Raw genomic sequence first — 17,420 nt, forward strand, 5'->3', positions numbered from 1 at the left:
CTCTTTTATCCTAGAAGGTTCATCTAGGGCCTTTTGCTCAAAAAACTTACACTGTGGTCACTTTAAAGGAGAAATGCTTTAGGCATTCTATCATCTATTGTAGACTTTGTATTAAAGAATGAATTTGGAGCTAAAAGATAATAAATTGATAATTGGCCTTACTCCTTTGTCTACTTAACTTCCATACACATTTGGACTCCTTTACTACAACAAAACAATTCTATATTTCTACCTAATAAAACACATCTATCCTTCTTCAAACAAAAGTTCTCACTTTTCCCCTAAATGAGAAGACTCAGTCACAATAGTGAGTGATTTTGTACTAGTTACTGTATTTATAATTCAGTCATGATGCTATCGAATATTCTGTTACCCGAGACTAAATTGTAAAATTAATCTCCAGTAATTTATGCATAAATTTTTTAGATTGAAGTAAGAGTGAAAGAAGTGGTTATGGGTGTCTGGCGCAGGTCTGGAGGGCTAGCAGTCTCCCATATGGCCCTGCCCTCTTCTCTGGCCCGTCTCCAGGTCTTCGTTCTTAGTCCAGTGAGGAATGGAGAAGTGGGGCAGGGTTGGCTCAAAGCCACCTTGGAAAATGGGGCAGTCAGGGATGAAACAAATGTGAAGCCAAGGTTTAATTCTGATATTGGGAATGCAGGGAAAGCTACCTTGTGCTACCATGTGTACTTGTGGGCCTTTAGGAAGGGCACTCATAATTGTAGGAATAGGCTGGTTTCTAAAAGTAACTGTTTCACTGATTAGTGAAATCTAGGCCAGTCAGGGTCTTACCCTTTGTTTCTGGGGTGAGAAAAGGACCGTGAGGGCTAGGGGCACATAATACACGTAACAGTTCCACAAGGGCCAGCTTCCTCAAGTACACTGTCCACAGTCAGCATGTGGTCATTTTATAAGTGTCAGCCCCCAGCTTGTGCCCTACGTCATCCCTGCCTATGCTCCGTCTAACTGCCCCTGCATCCCCCCTCTGACTTGATCATCTTACTGCTAGAGGGTTAGTGGACACCCCTGGAACATTACTGGAAACCTCTGCAGTAGGCTCCAGTCTCTTGCTCATTGTATGATGTAGGTCTGAGAAAAAAACTGAAAGAACAAAGAGAGACAGAAAACGAGATATCAGGATGACCAATGCCGGTACCACCGAAAAAGGCACTGACCAGTCCAAGCCACTGATTTTTATTGGTAATCAATTAGGGTAAAGGCGAGCTCCATGAAAGGGCAGAACTACATGCAAGGAAGCACAATCGTGTGGTCTCTATAGAAATTAATGTAAGCAAGCCTCAAAGGACAAGACAAAGCATTCTCAAATTAGAACAGAACAGACAAACTATATGGTTGTTATTAGGACATTGTCCTTCCAGTAAAAAGGTTTTAGATGTGGGAATGGAATTTGGAGGCGAGTTACTCTGACTTTGGTACATAGGCTTTGGCCGAACTCATTTCTCAAAAGAAGCCGATTGTGGAGTTAACTCTTCACAGCCTGCACTGCTTACAGACTGCTTTGGGCATAGTCAATACTGCAGTCTCCTGCTTAGGGGAACAGAGTGATGGCTGCTCTGACTGCTTCCTGCTGGCTAGAGGCAAATGGGAGGCAGGTGATGTCAGTCGACAGCATTAGTCTAAGTGGCTGCCGTGGAAGGAGGATGGTAGCTCCACGGCAGGTTCCATCTGTGGGACTACCTGCATTTTGATAGCATTCCTCTGAAGTGAAGCGAACAAGGCGGTTAAGAATACAGGGGCCAAGCAAACAAAAATAAAAGTATTAGTGGAGGAAGAAGCCAGGCTGAGATGGGAGGCAACCATGACTTAATCTGATTTAGCAACTCATTATGGGGAAGTGCCCTACTTCAGAGGAAACTTAAAGAAGGGAGCAATAGCTTATACAGATACAAGTGTGAAACCTCAGACTGTCAGCTTGGTGTTTGCTGTGACACAGGGGCCGCAACTCCTCTACTGAAGGGCCCGGTTGCTTATCTAATCCCACCTAAGGGTCTCAGCTGTCCCTACAGTTAGTTGGTAGAAATAAATGTGTGCATATACCGTATTTCCCACAAAATAATACCTAACCAGAAAATAAGCCCTAGCATGATTTTTCAGGATGCTCATAATGTAAGTCTTACCCCAAAATAAGCCCCAGTTAAGATAGACAGATGCATTAATACATCTGTTGCAATACATGATGGACATACTGAATTACATAATAATAATAGTAGTAATATATAATTAAATAATATTCTTGACAGTATCACTTAAAATAAATGATAATATAAATTAAAATTAAGTATTTGTAAATACCCAAGCAGGAGACTTTGGACAAGAGGTAAACACCTATGTGAACAGAAGAACTCGAGATTTACTGCTGAATGACCAATTATAATATTATTTATCACAGAGCAATGACAGCATAAACTCTTTTTTAGTTAGTTTTAGAGATGTCTTCTGAATATCCACAGGAACTTGGTGATTCTTTTCTAGTTAACAGTAGGGAGGTTACAGCTGGATGTGATGGTGCACTCCTAAGGCCCCAACTGCTTTGCAGGCTGAGGTGGGAGGAGGATTGAGTCCACAAGTTCAAAATCAGCTGCAGCTGGAAATGTATTAAAAAGGAGGAAGGAGGTCATAGTGTGTAGCAGAGCTTCCACTGATCTCTATATGGTGAATTAATCATCAATTTAATCACCATTTATATATAACATAGCTTTCATGAGGAAAGGCTTCCAAGATTTAAACATGATAGATTTTAAATGAACTCTTAAGTTGACTCTTCCTCAGGGACCATAAATGTATAAATGTTTTTCTGAGCACACAATAGAAACATATGAGAGAAAAATAGAATCTTGGTCAGAGTGGGAAAAGAGGGAAGAAAAGGAGTAAATTATAATATTTGATAGGGAATAAAAGAGCATTTTGCCTTTTTGAAAATAAAATTTTAGGTATTTTCAGTCTGACTTTTTTTATTCACTCATAAATAATACCTGACAGTTAAGTAATTTCATGTATTTTACTAGACACTCCTACATATTATTGCATTTGATCCTTATATAGCAATCTGGTAAAAACATTTGGTTGGTAATACTAGTTCCCAAATGAGGAAATGGTTGCTTTAAATAGGTTAAATGATTTACTTGAGCATTTGTAGTTTGTAAGGCCCAGATCTCAGAGCCCCAGCTCTGCAGGCAAGATGCCCTGGGGGCAAATTCTGTCTCTACCTTTTCCCTGTATCCCTCAGTTTCCTTATAAGTAAATGGAGTAAATCACGGTATCTATTTGATAGAATTTGGTGACAATTTAAACGAGTTAATCCAAGTAAAGAATTTAGAGTGTTTTTGACACATAATAAGCACTTAATAAATGTTGGGTATGTCATAATTTTTAAAGTATTTATTTTTAGTAATGTATGTTTGTAGCACATAATGATTACACTCACCACGGGGAGTTGTAAGTGTACACAACACATCTTAATTCTTTTCACACCCTCCCCTCTCCCTCCATCTCTCGGCCCCTTCCCATGTAGAGACTTGGGTAAGTATAGTCCCATTTGACCATTTCAGCCAGCTTGTGAATTAGGCAAGGAAAGTTATTACATTATAATTTGTGATTTAAGATTATTTATTATGAAATAATTTCCCAAGGTTCAAATAGTTTTTTAAGGTACATGATTTGTGTTTTTTGATCCCAGGTTTAATGCTCCTTTTATGACTGCATTCCAATACAATACAAAATAAGACAATGTATACATTTATTATTCTAAATGTAAAGTTTTGACAAAGTACTTAGAGAATTAATGTTTTTATTTGGTTTGGATAATGAAAACCTATTTTTTGATGAGGGGAAAAAGTTATTTCTTTGAGTACTAGTAAAATAACTAGACTTGGGGCTTTGAAGTCTTAATGTGAAGGAATTAGAAATGATTACTAGAATGTTTATATTTTTTGTTTTAAAATGCTTCACAGCTACATCTTCCTCTTCAGTTTCTGCACATTCCCCATCAGTTATTGTGGCTGTGGTAGAAGGGAGAGGACTTGCCAGAGGTGAAATAGGAATGGCAAGTATTGACTTAAAATGCCCACAGATTATACTCTCCCAGTTTGCAGACAACACCACATATGCAAAGGTAAGTATTAATAACCCCAGAATTAGTGTGCAGATTCCCAAGTCACTGCTTCTCTAATTAGTTTACATTTTGGTAGCATAAAAGTTATTCGTGGTTATTCCAATGTAAATAATCTGAATTAAAATAAAACTCTTTTATGTCTCATTTTTATTTTTAAAATATGTTTTATCCTAAAAAGAATGTTTTATTGGTATTAGACTATCCTAAGACCACTGTTAATATTAGCTTCTAAAGTTAATGTCTTCAAGGTAGTAATTTCTAAAATTACTCCACAGATAACATGTGATAATCCTTCCTCCAGAGGGTTGTTTCCACCGAAATTGTATTTGAAATTTATTTTTCAAGATTTAAGGAAACCTAGTTTATTAGATTAGTTATAATTTAATATCTTCTTGCCTTTACTTCTTATTTGCCTTCATTTCATATCACTTGTCATGAATTTGGGCCACTGGCCTATTGTCATGGGAATTTGTATAATCTATCAGATAGAGATAGTCTATTCCTAATCTCTATATTTTAAAAAGTTGACTCAATTATAATTACTTATAAATAGGATCCATTCTTATTTTTAATATTTTATTGTTCTTTATTCTCCAATTTCCCTGTATTCCCTGGAAAATAGGCTTCCTTTTTCCTCACTAATAATTAATGTTTAATTATACTTAATCTAAATCAGTGATGGCAAACCTTTTAGAGCTTTCTATGATAACAAACAGCCCGCTGTGGCACATGTGCTGTAGGTTCACCACCACTGACCTAAATGACATTAATGTTGCATACTAACTTCATAACTGAGTGTCTGGGTATTTTACAGTTTTTTATATAATTTGAAAAGAATAGGAAAACTATTTTGCTTTGTTTTGTTGTTAGTGAGACAGATTTTACACAGTCCAAGCTGGCCTTTAACTTAGTATATAGCCTTGACTAGCCTCAGTCTCAAGGTGATCCTCCTGCCTCAGCTTCCTGCATCCTGAGATTGCCCCATGGGATTTTTCTTTTAATAAGGGAGTATTAGACCAACTGATTATGAATTTCCATCTAGAGTAACTCTAACAAGTGCACTTCATTTTGTGAAAAGCATAAGGCAGATATTTTTCATTTGTGTTTCTGCACTTTTCATCTAAACTGTACAAGTATGGACAAACTGATTTTGATTATATTGGCATAGTTACACTATTGGATATGTTCATATTTTTCATACAGAAGGGTAAAATATGGAGCAGAAGAATGCCTTTTAAAATATCTTATTTGGGGAATGTATATTTGATGAGTTTAAATTACTGTTTGAGCTAAAGCCACTACAAACTATAGCCCAATCTGGGTGTAGTGGCACATTCCTGTATCCCAGTGTTCCAGAGGCTGAAGCAGGGGATCATGGTTTTCAGGCCAGCCTGGACTACAATCATGTGTCCAAAAACAAACAAATGAAAAAAGAGAAATCTGTATCTATATATACATATGTAAATGGCTTATGTTTTTGAAAATATGTCATATTTTTATTTATATAGGGATGTACATTTACTATATTCCCATTAGAAATCTATATTGATTTAAATACATAATTAAGATCAGTATAATTTTGTTATCTATGAATTAATTTTAAATACTTGTCTTTCAGAAAGATGAAACTCTTTGTTTTAGAGACTTAAAAACTTATATTTAAGAAATTGTTTCTTCCAAAAATTGCAGGTGATCACTAAACTCAAAATTTTATCACCTTTGGAAATCATAATGTCAAATACTGCTTGTGTTGTGGGAAATTCAACCAAGTTATTTACTCTTATCACAGAAAATTTCAAGGTAAACAATTTTCATTCTCAATAATAACACTCAAGATTGAATTATTTAAACATATCTTGTAATATTATTAAAAAGAGCAATAATTTGAGTAACTGAACATTTAGAGTCCTAAAGTAGTTAATAAATATAAATCCTAATCTAAGGAACTACTAATGTCAGAACCGATAGAGAATCCATTGGCTTAGTTTGGCCCCGTTGATCTACTTAAAGCAAAAGAAAAAGTATTTTAAGTAATAGTGAGATTTCTCAGATTGTGCAAGGAGCAGATTCTTAGAGAAAGCAGTTTTCCATAGGTGTAGCTTCCTGGAAACTAATTACTGTGATGTCAGACGAGTTGAAATTGAAGTTCTCATCCTTTTAGGGGATAGCAGCTCTCAGCAAGTGCTTTTTCTTCTCGGCAGTTTGATCTGTGTTACAGAATTATTTCGGCTTCCCCTGGTAACATACACTGTCTCACAATTAGCCTGCTGCTGTTGTCTCCATCTTCGAGACTGTGACAAGTGCTGCGGAAGCCTGTCCAACAAATGCTTTGTGCTTCTAAGGGTCTTTCTACCGTGTAGTTAATTTCTTCTCTCCAGCAAATCTCCCTGTTTTGTAGAAAAGGGGGTGTGGTCCAAAACCAAGTAGGCAGCTTTGCAGTTGGAATATTTCCTGAGGTGTGCAGATGATTTTCAGAATATACAATATTTCCTTATGTTGGTAGATTTACTGCTTAACAGAGTTGGAACCAAGCTGAAATTTAGGGTCCGATGAGTTCCTTTTTTGTTTTTAATATATCCTGTACCTCAGTTCTGTAAGATTTGTTATGGGACTCTAAAGTTCCTATGTAGCTCAGCTGTTTTTGTATCATTGACAGAAAGAGTCCCTATTCTACATCTGTTGGCTCTATGACACATGTGTCTTCATCTGCCCCACCCCACTGCCATGCTGGGACTAGGGACTGAACTCAGGGTTTTCACACTGGCCCACATCCCTACTTTCCCAGCCCTTCCTTCCCTTCCCTGCCCTCCCCTCCCCTCCCCTCCCCCTCCCTCCCTCCCTTCTTTCTTTCTTTCTTGAGATAGGATCTCACTAAGTTACTAAATTGTTCAGGCTGGTTTAGAGCTTGGGATCCTCCTGCTTCAGCCTCCCAGAGTGTTGAGGTTATAGTCATGCATCACCATGTCCACTTAATCGGTTCTCTTTTATTCACTGCCTCATGCTTTTATTTTTTTAAAATATTATTTTATTGGTACATTTAGGTGTACAATATAATGACATTCATCATTGGAAATTTGCACCTTTACATAATCTTTCTTGGTTCTTATTTTTCCCCCTTCCCCGGCTCTCCCTCCAACCCCTCCATCCCTCCCTATTTATAAAGACTTTGTTTCCATTTCTTCATTTTCTCATACTAATTCCATTTCATTCTGTAATTTCCCCCACCCCTCCCACTTCCCCTTCCCCTTTGCACCTTTTGTTTCTATTTCACATTATCTATTATACTTTTTAGTCCTTATTTACACTTTCAGTTTCTCACACTAGAGAAACTATTCGGTATTTACACATGTGGGTCCTGTTTATTTCACTTTAGAGTATCACCTCAATGTGCATCCATTTAGCTATAAATGTCTTTAATTTCTCATTTTTTATGGCTGAGTAGTACTCCATTTTATAAAAAACCCCCACATTTTCTTTATCCAGTCTCCAGTTGATGGGCATTTGGGCTGCTTCCAAGTTTTAGCTATTACAAATTGTGCTGCTATGAACATGGGTACACATATATCACTGTGGTATGATTCTTTTAATTCTTTGGGAAAGATACCCAGCAAGGGAATAGCTGGATCAAATGAGACTTCCAGTCCTAGTTCTTTAAGGTATCTCCATACTGATTTCCACAGTGGTTGTACCAGTCTACACTCCCACCAGCAGTGGAGCAGGGTTCCTCTTTCCCCACAGCCCTGCCAGCATTTGTTATTGGTTGATTTCATGGTAGCAGCCATTCTTTCTGGAGTGAGGTGGAATCTCAGAGTTGTTTTCATTTGCATCTCTAGAATGACCAGTGATGTTGAGCAATTTTTCATATGTTTATTTTCTATTTCTACTTCTTTGAGAAATGTCTGTTCATTTCAGATTCCCATTTTCAGACTGGGTCTTTAAATTTGAGCGATCTGATTTTTTTAAGTTCTTTATAGATTCTAGATAGTAGACCTTTGTCTGAGGAAAAGCAGGTGAAGATTTTTTCCCACATTGTGGGTTGTCTCTTCACACTGTTTGTGGTTTCTCTTGCTGTGCAGAAGCTTTTTAATAAGAAGAGATCCCACTTGTTGATTGTGCTAGTTCACGGGCAACTGAAGTTTTGTTCATAAAATCTTTTCCTACACCAGTGTCTTCAAGAGTTCTACCTAACCTCTGTTCCAGCTGATTCAGAGTTTCTGTTTTTATATTTAGATCTTTAATCCATTTCAATTTTAGTTTAGTGCATGGTGAGAGATATAGGTCTAATTTTATCCTTTGGCAAGTTGAAACCCAATTTTTCCAGCACCATTTATTAAAGAGGTTGTCTGGCTCCTTTTCAAAGATGAGGTAGCTGAGTGTGTCTGGAGTTGTTTCTGCATCTTCTAATCTGTTCCACTGGTTCTCAGGTCTGTTTCTTTGCCAGTATCATGCTGTTTTTTTGTCATAGTAGCTTTGTAGTATAGTTTCAAGTTGGGGATTGTGATACCCCCTGCAATATCTCTGTTACCTAGAATTACTTTTGCTATTCTGGGTGTCTTCTTGTTCCAAATGAATTGTTGGATTGTTTTCTCCAGGTCTGTGAAGTATGCTGCTGGGATTTCAATTGGGATTGCATTGAATCTATATAGCAGTTTTGAAAGTATGGCCATTTTCACTATGTTGATCCTTCCTATCCAGGAGCAGGGGATGTCTTTCCATTTTCTGATGTCATCTTCAATCTCTTTTTTCAGAGTGCTATAGTTTTCAGAGAAGAGGTTTTTGATTTCTTTCATTAGGTTGATTGCTAGGTATTTCAGTTTCTTGGATGCTATTGTGAAAGGAATTGTTTACTCTATTTCTCTCTCAGTGATTCTGTTGTTTGTGTAGAGGAAAGCTATTGATTTTTGTGTGTTGACCTTGTATCATGCTTCTTTTAAATCACTTTTCTTTATTTCCAACTTTTGGGATTTGTTATTTTTCTCATTAGACTTTCTATGTTTTTTGGTTGTAATTAGCAGAAATCTGAATTGAATTAGTTTAAGCAGAAAAGAAACCTGATTGATTTATGTAACTGCAAAGTCAGTGATTGGAGAGATCCTGTCCCTACTCATAAATATAAAGCCAGACACCAAAGTGGTAAGGACAGATTTTCAGTCAGTGACATACTATTTCAATAGGAAAAAGAATGGATTGTGAACGGAACTCAACCTCACTTTGTGTGAAGGTGACTGGGCATTGTAACAGGAGAATGAAGAACAAGGGAGGGAAATGATCAGGCACTCAGTCAGGAAGTGGAAACTTACAGGAAACAGGACAGTGCAGTTGGTCCATGTGAAACACATCCTGGTTTGTTTGCACTTATCCAAGTTAACTGCTCTCACACAGAGGATGAGAGACAGGGACCCTCTCTTCAGGCATTGGCTGAAACAGTGCACTTTTTTTTTTTTTGAAATTCTTGAGTTTTTTAAGGCAAGGACTTTTAGAGGGGTAGGGTCATCTAGGGATGTGTCCTTGAGCTGTTAGAAATGATGTTAGTGTTTAGTTTAAGTCTTAAAGATCAAGATTGAGGTACAGTTGAGAATAGGGCTCCAAGGAGCATAGTAGAATTAGGTCAAGGAGAAAATCATTGTCACTGCTCCCACCTCTAGTACCATTTATTTTCTTCCATGCACAGGTTATCTCTGAAATTTAAAAAGATGATTGCTGATAGCTTTAGGCCAGTATCATCTCACCTTAGCCAACCCAGAGTACAGAGAACTTAGTTCTTCAAGTGTCCATATATGAATTGTGGGAAGGCCACTGACTGGTCCTGCTTTGTTTATTTTTCCACATTAAATAAATCATTATTTCCAAAGCAGTTCTGAAGAGGAATCATAATTGATTAATCCAGGGTCATGCACTTTTTGCTGTGGGAAACAAAATACTGTAACTGACAGGCCTATCAGAATCACATGGAATGTGAAAGAGATAACTCCTCCAAAGGCCAAATAGCAAGTATTCAATACATTTGAGATGTAAGACAGTATTGTATAGCACAGTGCTTAAGAATCAAGGAGCTGGGAACACATGCCGAATCAGCCTGCTGCAGACAGGCAGGTCTGTGCACGCCCTAACGAGGTCCTGAGTCGTGCGGAAGACACCAAATCACCCCGCTGCAGACAGGCAGCCACCTGATTCCACACTACAAAGATGCAGAGGACACCAGACCACCAGACCAAGGTACTGAATCCCACTGTTCCCAGCCCAGAGGTAGGGGCTTCTGAGCCATCATCCCACTGCTCCTGGTCCAGAGGAAGGGGCTTCCTGGTCACCATCCCTCCCGTTGCTCCCAGCCCAGAGGAAAGGGCTTTTAGGCCACCTTCTGTCCCGCTGCTCCTGGCCCAGAGGAAGGGGCTTCCAGGCCACCATCCCTCCCACCACTCCCGGCCCAGGGGGAAGGGCTTCTGAGCCACCATCCCACTGCTCCTGGTCCAGAGGAAGGGGTTACCCAGCCACCATCCCTCCAGCTGCTCCCAGCCCACAGGAAAGGGCTTTTGGGTCACCATCCCTACCGCTGCTCCCGGCCCCTGTCCCACCTCACCCAGCTCAGAGGAGGTAATCCGTGCAGGCGCTAACAGCCCCCCGCCCCAGTCGAAATGAGAAAACATGTAAATAAGTCTCAAAACCAGACTTCCAGATCACCTACAACAACCCCAAAGGGAAATGAGATGGAACACTCTTAATACTCAACCACCTAGACCCACTGAACTGGCAACAAAAGGGGATCTGGAAAAAATGAAATCAGAAATAATTTCTCAGATAACAGGAGAAATTGTGCCCCTAGTGCAAGACGTGATTAATAAATCTAGAGAGGAGCTGAGGAACATGACGGAATCCCAACATAAGAAACAAATGGAATCCATAAAACAGATGCAAATAGATTTCCAGGACATGAAAAACTCCATTGAAAGTCTACACAGCAGAAGGAGCCAATGTGAGGACAGAATTTCAGGTATAGAAGATAAGATTGCAATTAGTGACCAGGAAAAGAAAAATTGCTTCAAAATTATAAGGGAACATGAGAAATCAATCCAGCAGCTGCTAGATGATGCAAAAAAGAATAACATAAGACTGATTGGGCTCAAAGAAGAAACAGGAGAGAGTGGAGATGACATAAAAAATCTCTTCCCAGAAATAATGGCAGAAAACTTCCCAAGCAGGGGAAAAGAGCTTGACATACAGATAAGTGAGGCATATAGGACTCCAAATAGCCTTGATCAAAAAAAATCTACACATAGGCATATAATTGTTAAGATTCCAAAAACACAACAGAAGAACAAAGTTCTCCAAGCAGTCAGAGAAAAGAAACAAATCACATACAAGGGAAAGCCCATCAGAATCACAGCAGACTTCTCAACACAAACCATCAAGGCAAGAAGAGCTTGAAGTGACATATTCCAAGCCCTAAAAGAAAACAGCCTCCAACCCAGATTGATGTACCCTGCAAAACTATCTTTCAAAATGGATGGAGAAATAAGATACTTTCATGACAAAGAGCACCTTAGGAACTTCGTGAATACCAAACCAGCACTCCAAAGAATTTTACACAATATCCTAGGAACAGACATTGAGGATCACAACCCCAGGAAGCAAAGCAGAATGAACCCATCTGGCATGACAAGAAATTAAATGTAAAGGGAGAGAAGCCAACAAAAAGAAAAAGTCATGGCAATGACAAGTCAATACGTTTCAGTTATAACCATCAATGTTAATGGTCTCAATTCACCAATCAAAAGAAACAGACTGGCAGAATGGGTCAAGAAGCAAAATCCAACAATATGCTGCATAAAAGAAACACACTTAATTCAAAAGGAAACCCACAGACTGAAAGTTAAAGGGTGGAAAACAATACTACATGTGACAAGAGCCGGAAAAAAGGAGGAGTAGCTATCCTCTTTGCAGGCCAAGTAGATTTCAAACCAACACTGATGAAGAGAGATGAAGAAGGACACTACATCCTTGTAAAGGGAAGAATCCAAGAGGAAGAGATGACAATCATAAATATCTATGCACCAAACACTAGTGCGCCCAACTATATAAAACAAATACTAACAGACATGAAAAGCCATATATGCACTAATACAATTGTAGTGGGGGACCTCAACACCCCACTGTCACAAATAGATCAACTAGACTAAAAATAAGTAATGAAATACTAGAACTCAATCGAACTCTTGAACAAATGAACTTAACAGATGTTTACAGAGTGTTCCACCCGACAAAATCAGAATACACATTCTTCTCAGCTGCACATGGATCATTCTCAAAAATAGACGACATGCTCACACATAGAACATGTTTAAGTAAGTGCAAAGGAATTGAAGTTATCCCCTGTATATTATCAGACCATAGTGCAATGAAATTGGAGATCCATAGCAAAAGAAACCATAAACACATGGAAATTGAACAACACACTTCTGAATAGCCAATGGGTCACAGGAAATTAAAGAAGAAATCAGACAGTTCCTTCAATTAAATGACAATGACAATACAACATATCGGAATCTATGGGACACAATGAAAACAGTCTTACGAGGGAAATTCATGGCAGTGAATATGCATATTAGGAAAACAGAACGAGCCCAATTAAACAACCTGATGCTGAACCTCAAGCTTCTAGAAAAAGAAGAGCAGGACAACCCCAAAGCTCATACAAGGGAGGAAATGATAAAGATCAGAGGAGAAATCAATGCAATGGAGACTAAGAGAACGATACAAAACATCAATGAAGCCAAGAGTCGGTTCTTCGAAAGAATCAACAAAATTGACAAACCTTTAGCCAACCTTGTCAGAAAAAGGAAAGAAAAGGCCCAAATCCATGCAATTAGGAATGAAAAGGGTGAAATTACAACAGACCCAGCAGAAATCCAGAGGATCATCAATACCTACTTCCAGAACCTGTACGCCAATAAGATGGACAACACAGAAGAAATGGACAGATTCCTAGATACATATGAATTACCAAAGTTGAACGAAGACCTTAAAATTCTGAACAACCCGATATCAACCAATGAAATTGAAAACGTAATAAAAACTTACCAACTAAGAAAAGCCCGGGCCCTGATGGCTTCACTGCCGAATTCTACAAGACATTTAGAGAGGAACTGCTGCCACTACTGTTTAAACTCTTCAGTGAAATGGAAAGGGAAGCAATACTCCCAAATTCATTCCTGGAAGCAAGCATCACCTTGATCCCCAAAGCAGAGAAAGACCCAACCAAAAAGGAGAACTATAGGCCAATCTCACTAATGAACATAGAAGCAAAAATCCTTAATAAGATAATGGCAAACAGAATGCAGAAGATCATCAAGAAGATCACACACCCTGATCAAGTGGGATTCATCCCAGGGATGCAGGGATGGTTCAATATACAAAAATCAATTAATGTAATACACTATATCAATAGAGCCAAGGACAAAAACCATATGATTATCTCCATAGATGCAGAAAAAGCATTTGACAAAATCCAACATGCATTTATGATAAAAACCCTACAAAACATTGGAATAGATGGTCTCTACCTCAAACTGATAAAAGCCATCTATGAAAAACCAACAGCCAATATCATACTAAATGGTCAAAAACTGAAATCCTTCACACTAAAATCAGGAACAAAACAAGGATGTCCACTATCACCACTCTTGTTCAATATAGTTTTGGAAACATTAGCCATGGCAATTAGACAAGAGAAAGAAATAAAAGGAATAAAGATAGGAAATGAAGAAGTCAAATTGTCATTATTTGCAGATGACCTGATACTCTATATAGAAGACCCCAAGAACTCCACCAAAAGTCTTCTAGACTTAATAACCAAATGCAGTCAAGTAGCTGGTTACAAGGTCAACACACAAAAATCAATAGCTTTCCTCTACACGAATGACAGACTCACTGAGAGAGAAATAGGGCAAATAATTCCTTTCACAATAGCATCCAAAAAACTGAAATACCTAGGAATCATCCTAACGAAAGAAATCAAAGACCTCTTCTCTGAAAACTATGGCACTCTGAAAAGAGAGATTGAAGATGATATCAGAAAATGGACAGACATCCCCTGCTCCTGGGTAGGAAGGATTAATATAGTGAAAATGGCCATACTTCCAAAACTGCTATATAGATTTAATGCAATTCCAATTGAGATCCCAGCAGCATACTTCACAAACCTTGAGAAAACAATCCAAAAATTCATTTGAAACAAGAAGACACCCAGAATAGCAAAAGCAATTCTAGGTAACAGAGACATGGCAGGGGGTATCACAATCCCCAACCTGCAACTCTACTACGCTACTGTGATAAAAACAGCATGGTACTGGCAAAGAAACAGACTTGAGGACCAGTGGAACAAATTAGAAGATGCAGAAACAATGCCAGACACACTCAGCCATCTCATCTTCGATAAAGGAGCCAAACACCCTCACTGGGGGAAAGATAGCCTCTTTAATAAATGGTGCTGGAAAAATTGGGTTTCAACTTGCCAAAGATTAAAACTAGACCTATATCTCTTACCATGCCCTAAACTGAAATCAAAATGGATTAAAGATCTAAATATTAAAATAGAAACTCTGAACCAGTTGGAACAGAGGTTAGGTAGAACCCTTGAAGACATCAGTGTAGGAAAAGATTTTATGAACGAAACCTCAGTTGCCCGTGAACTAGCACAAACAGTCAACAAATGGGATCTCTTCTTATTAAAAAGCTTCTGGACAGCAAGAGAAACTACCAGCAGTGTGAACAGACAACGCACAATGTGGGAAAAAATCTTCACCTGCTCTTCCTCAGACAAAGTTCTACTATCTCGAATCTATAAAGAACTTAAAAAGATCAGACCTCCCAAATTTAAAGACCCAATCTGAAAATGGGCATCTGAAATGAGCAGAGAATTCTCAGAGAAAGAAGTAGAAATAGCAAATAAATACATGAAAAAATGTTTAACATCACTGGTCATTCTAGAGATGCAAATGAAAACAACTCTGAGATTCCACCTCACTCCAGAAAGAATGGCTGCTATCATGAAATCAACCAATAACCAATGCTGGCGGTGCTGTGGGGAAAGAGGAACCCTGCTCCACTGCTGGTGGGAGTGTAGACTGGTGCAAGCACTGTGGAAATCAGTATGGAGATACCTCAAAGAACTAGGACTGGAAGTCCCATTTGACCCTGATATTCCACTGCTGGGGATCTTCCCCAAAGAATTAAAAGAATCATACCACAGTGATATATGTGTACCCATGTTCATAGCAGCACAGTTTGTAATAGCTAAAACTTGGAAACAGCCCAAATGCCCATCAACTGGAGACTGGATAAAGAAAATGTGTTTTTTTTTTTTATAAAATGGAGTACTACTCAGCCATAAACAATGAGAAATTAGAGACATTTATAGCTAAGTGGATGCACATTGAGGCAATACTCTAAAGTGAAATAAACAGGACCCACATGTGTAAATACCAAATAGTTTCTCTGGTGTGAGAAACTGAAAGTGTAAATAAGGACTAAATGTATAATAGGTAATGTGAAATAGGAAGAAAAGGGGCAAAGGGGAAGGAAGTGGAAGGGCTAAGGGAAAGGATAGAAGGGAATGGGATTAATATGAGAAAATGGAAAAATAGAAACAAAATCTTTGTAAATAGGGAGGACTGGAGGGTTGAAGGGAGGGCTGGGCAAGGGTGAAAAATAAGAACCAAGAGAGACTATGTAAAGGTGCAAATTTCCAATGATGAATGTCATTATGTTGTATACCTAAAATGTACCAATGATTAGAATGAATAATCGGTAATGTAAAATGGGAAGAAAAGGTCCAAAGTGGTAGGGGTAGTGGGAGGGGCAGGGGAAAGGAAAAATGATGAGAGATGGAAAAAATGGAAATAAAGTCTTTGTAAATAGGGAAGGGTGGAGGGCGTGAAGGGAGGGATAGGAATGGGGAAAAAATAAGAACCAAGATGCATCATGTAAAGGTACAATTCCCAATGAGAAATGTAATTGTGTTTTATACCTACAATGTACCAATAAAAGAATTTAATACAAAAAAAAAAGAATCAAGGAGCTGGGCCAGGGATTTAGCTCAGTGGTTTTGGCACCTGCTGCGCAAGCGCAAGGACCCGAGTTTGATCCCTGGTACCAAAAAAAAAAAAAGAATAGAGGAGCTTCCCTGGTTTCAGAACTGTCTCTTGCCGGGGATTTACCTCAGTGGTTTCACCGCCTGCTCCACAAGTGCAAGGACCCGTGTTGGATCCCCTGTACCAAAAAAAAAAAAAGTTTCAAAACTGTCTCTTAGTGACCCTTTGAGTTTCATGTTTTTTTTTTTTTTTGGAACTGGGGATTGAACTCGGGTCCTTGCGCTTGTGCAGCAGGCGGTGAAACCACTGAGCCAAATCCCCGGCCCCTATTTCATGGTTTTTGGTCTGTAAATTGGGACAATCTGCCTCTAGAGAAATGATGTTTTATATAAAATAATCAGAGATGGCCTCATTGATAAAGTTACATTTCAGAAAATTCTTGCATGGATTGGAGAAGAAAACCAGGGAAGCATCTGAGGTAAAAGTATACATTCAGAGAGGGAAAATCCATACTTTTATTGTCATCATTATTGCTGTTATTACCACATATATCATAAAAGGTTAAACCAGAAGCACTATGAGGTAGAAGGCAAATGGACTTCATAGTTAAACAAATTTCAGTTTGATAGAATAAGTGACTTGACCTTCCACAGTTTTACTTACACGAAAATTAGAGTTAACAAGACTTACATCATAGGATTATTGTAAAGGTTAAATGAGATAACTTTTATTTTATTTTTTTGGTACCAGGGATCGAACTTGGGACTTTGTGCTTGCGAGGCAGGCGCCGGAACCACTGAGCTAAACCCCTGCCCTGAGATAACTTTTAAAACAATGTTAGCATATATGTTCCCTACCTGTTCATTTCCTTTCATTCCTAACAGTACTCTCACAGGCCATTGTTATTATATTAGCTTTTTACTTATTACATTTATTAAAAATAGGTAAACCTTTCACTACACAACTTCATGCCCCTTTTTTTGCAATCTTTAAGAAGTTCTAATATGTCTCTTTATTTTAAATAAATTAAATTCACCTCATATAGGTGGCATGTCATAGATTGGTTAGGTGGAATTGGGTTTCATATTCTCAGGTAGCATAGTATAAGGGTCTGCTCTTTTTTAGAGTGTGAAAGACTGAGTTTAAGACTTATGTGATGTTGTGATAGTATAAAGTTGTTAGAAGACAGAGACTCTTGAATTTCT

General features: G+C 38.4%; 1 protein-coding gene across 7 annotated transcripts in view; it reads left to right on the top strand.

Moving 5' to 3' along the window:
- Positions 1-17,420, top strand: part of Msh4 (mutS homolog 4) — a 69,973-nt gene that overhangs the window by 6,976 nt on the left and 45,577 nt on the right. For all 7 annotated transcript variants that reach the window (XR_015451930.1, XM_021255516.2, XM_004841428.3 and 4 more), the window contains exons 3-4: positions 3,969-4,129; positions 5,819-5,929. Coding sequence is in view for 6 of the 7 variants with exons in the window: in XM_021255516.2 (XP_021111175.2) it covers positions 3,969-4,129; positions 5,819-5,929 (272 nt within the window). In the remaining variant the exon portion in view is untranslated. The remainder of the gene's footprint in view (positions 1-3,968; positions 4,130-5,818; positions 5,930-17,420) is intronic.

The sequence above is a fragment of the Heterocephalus glaber genome, unplaced genomic scaffold (genome assembly GCF_053883595.1).
Source record: "Heterocephalus glaber isolate CG9 unplaced genomic scaffold, H.glaber_assembly_v1.0 deba00001442, whole genome shotgun sequence".
Classification (NCBI taxonomy): domain Eukaryota; kingdom Metazoa; phylum Chordata; class Mammalia; order Rodentia; family Bathyergidae; genus Heterocephalus; species Heterocephalus glaber.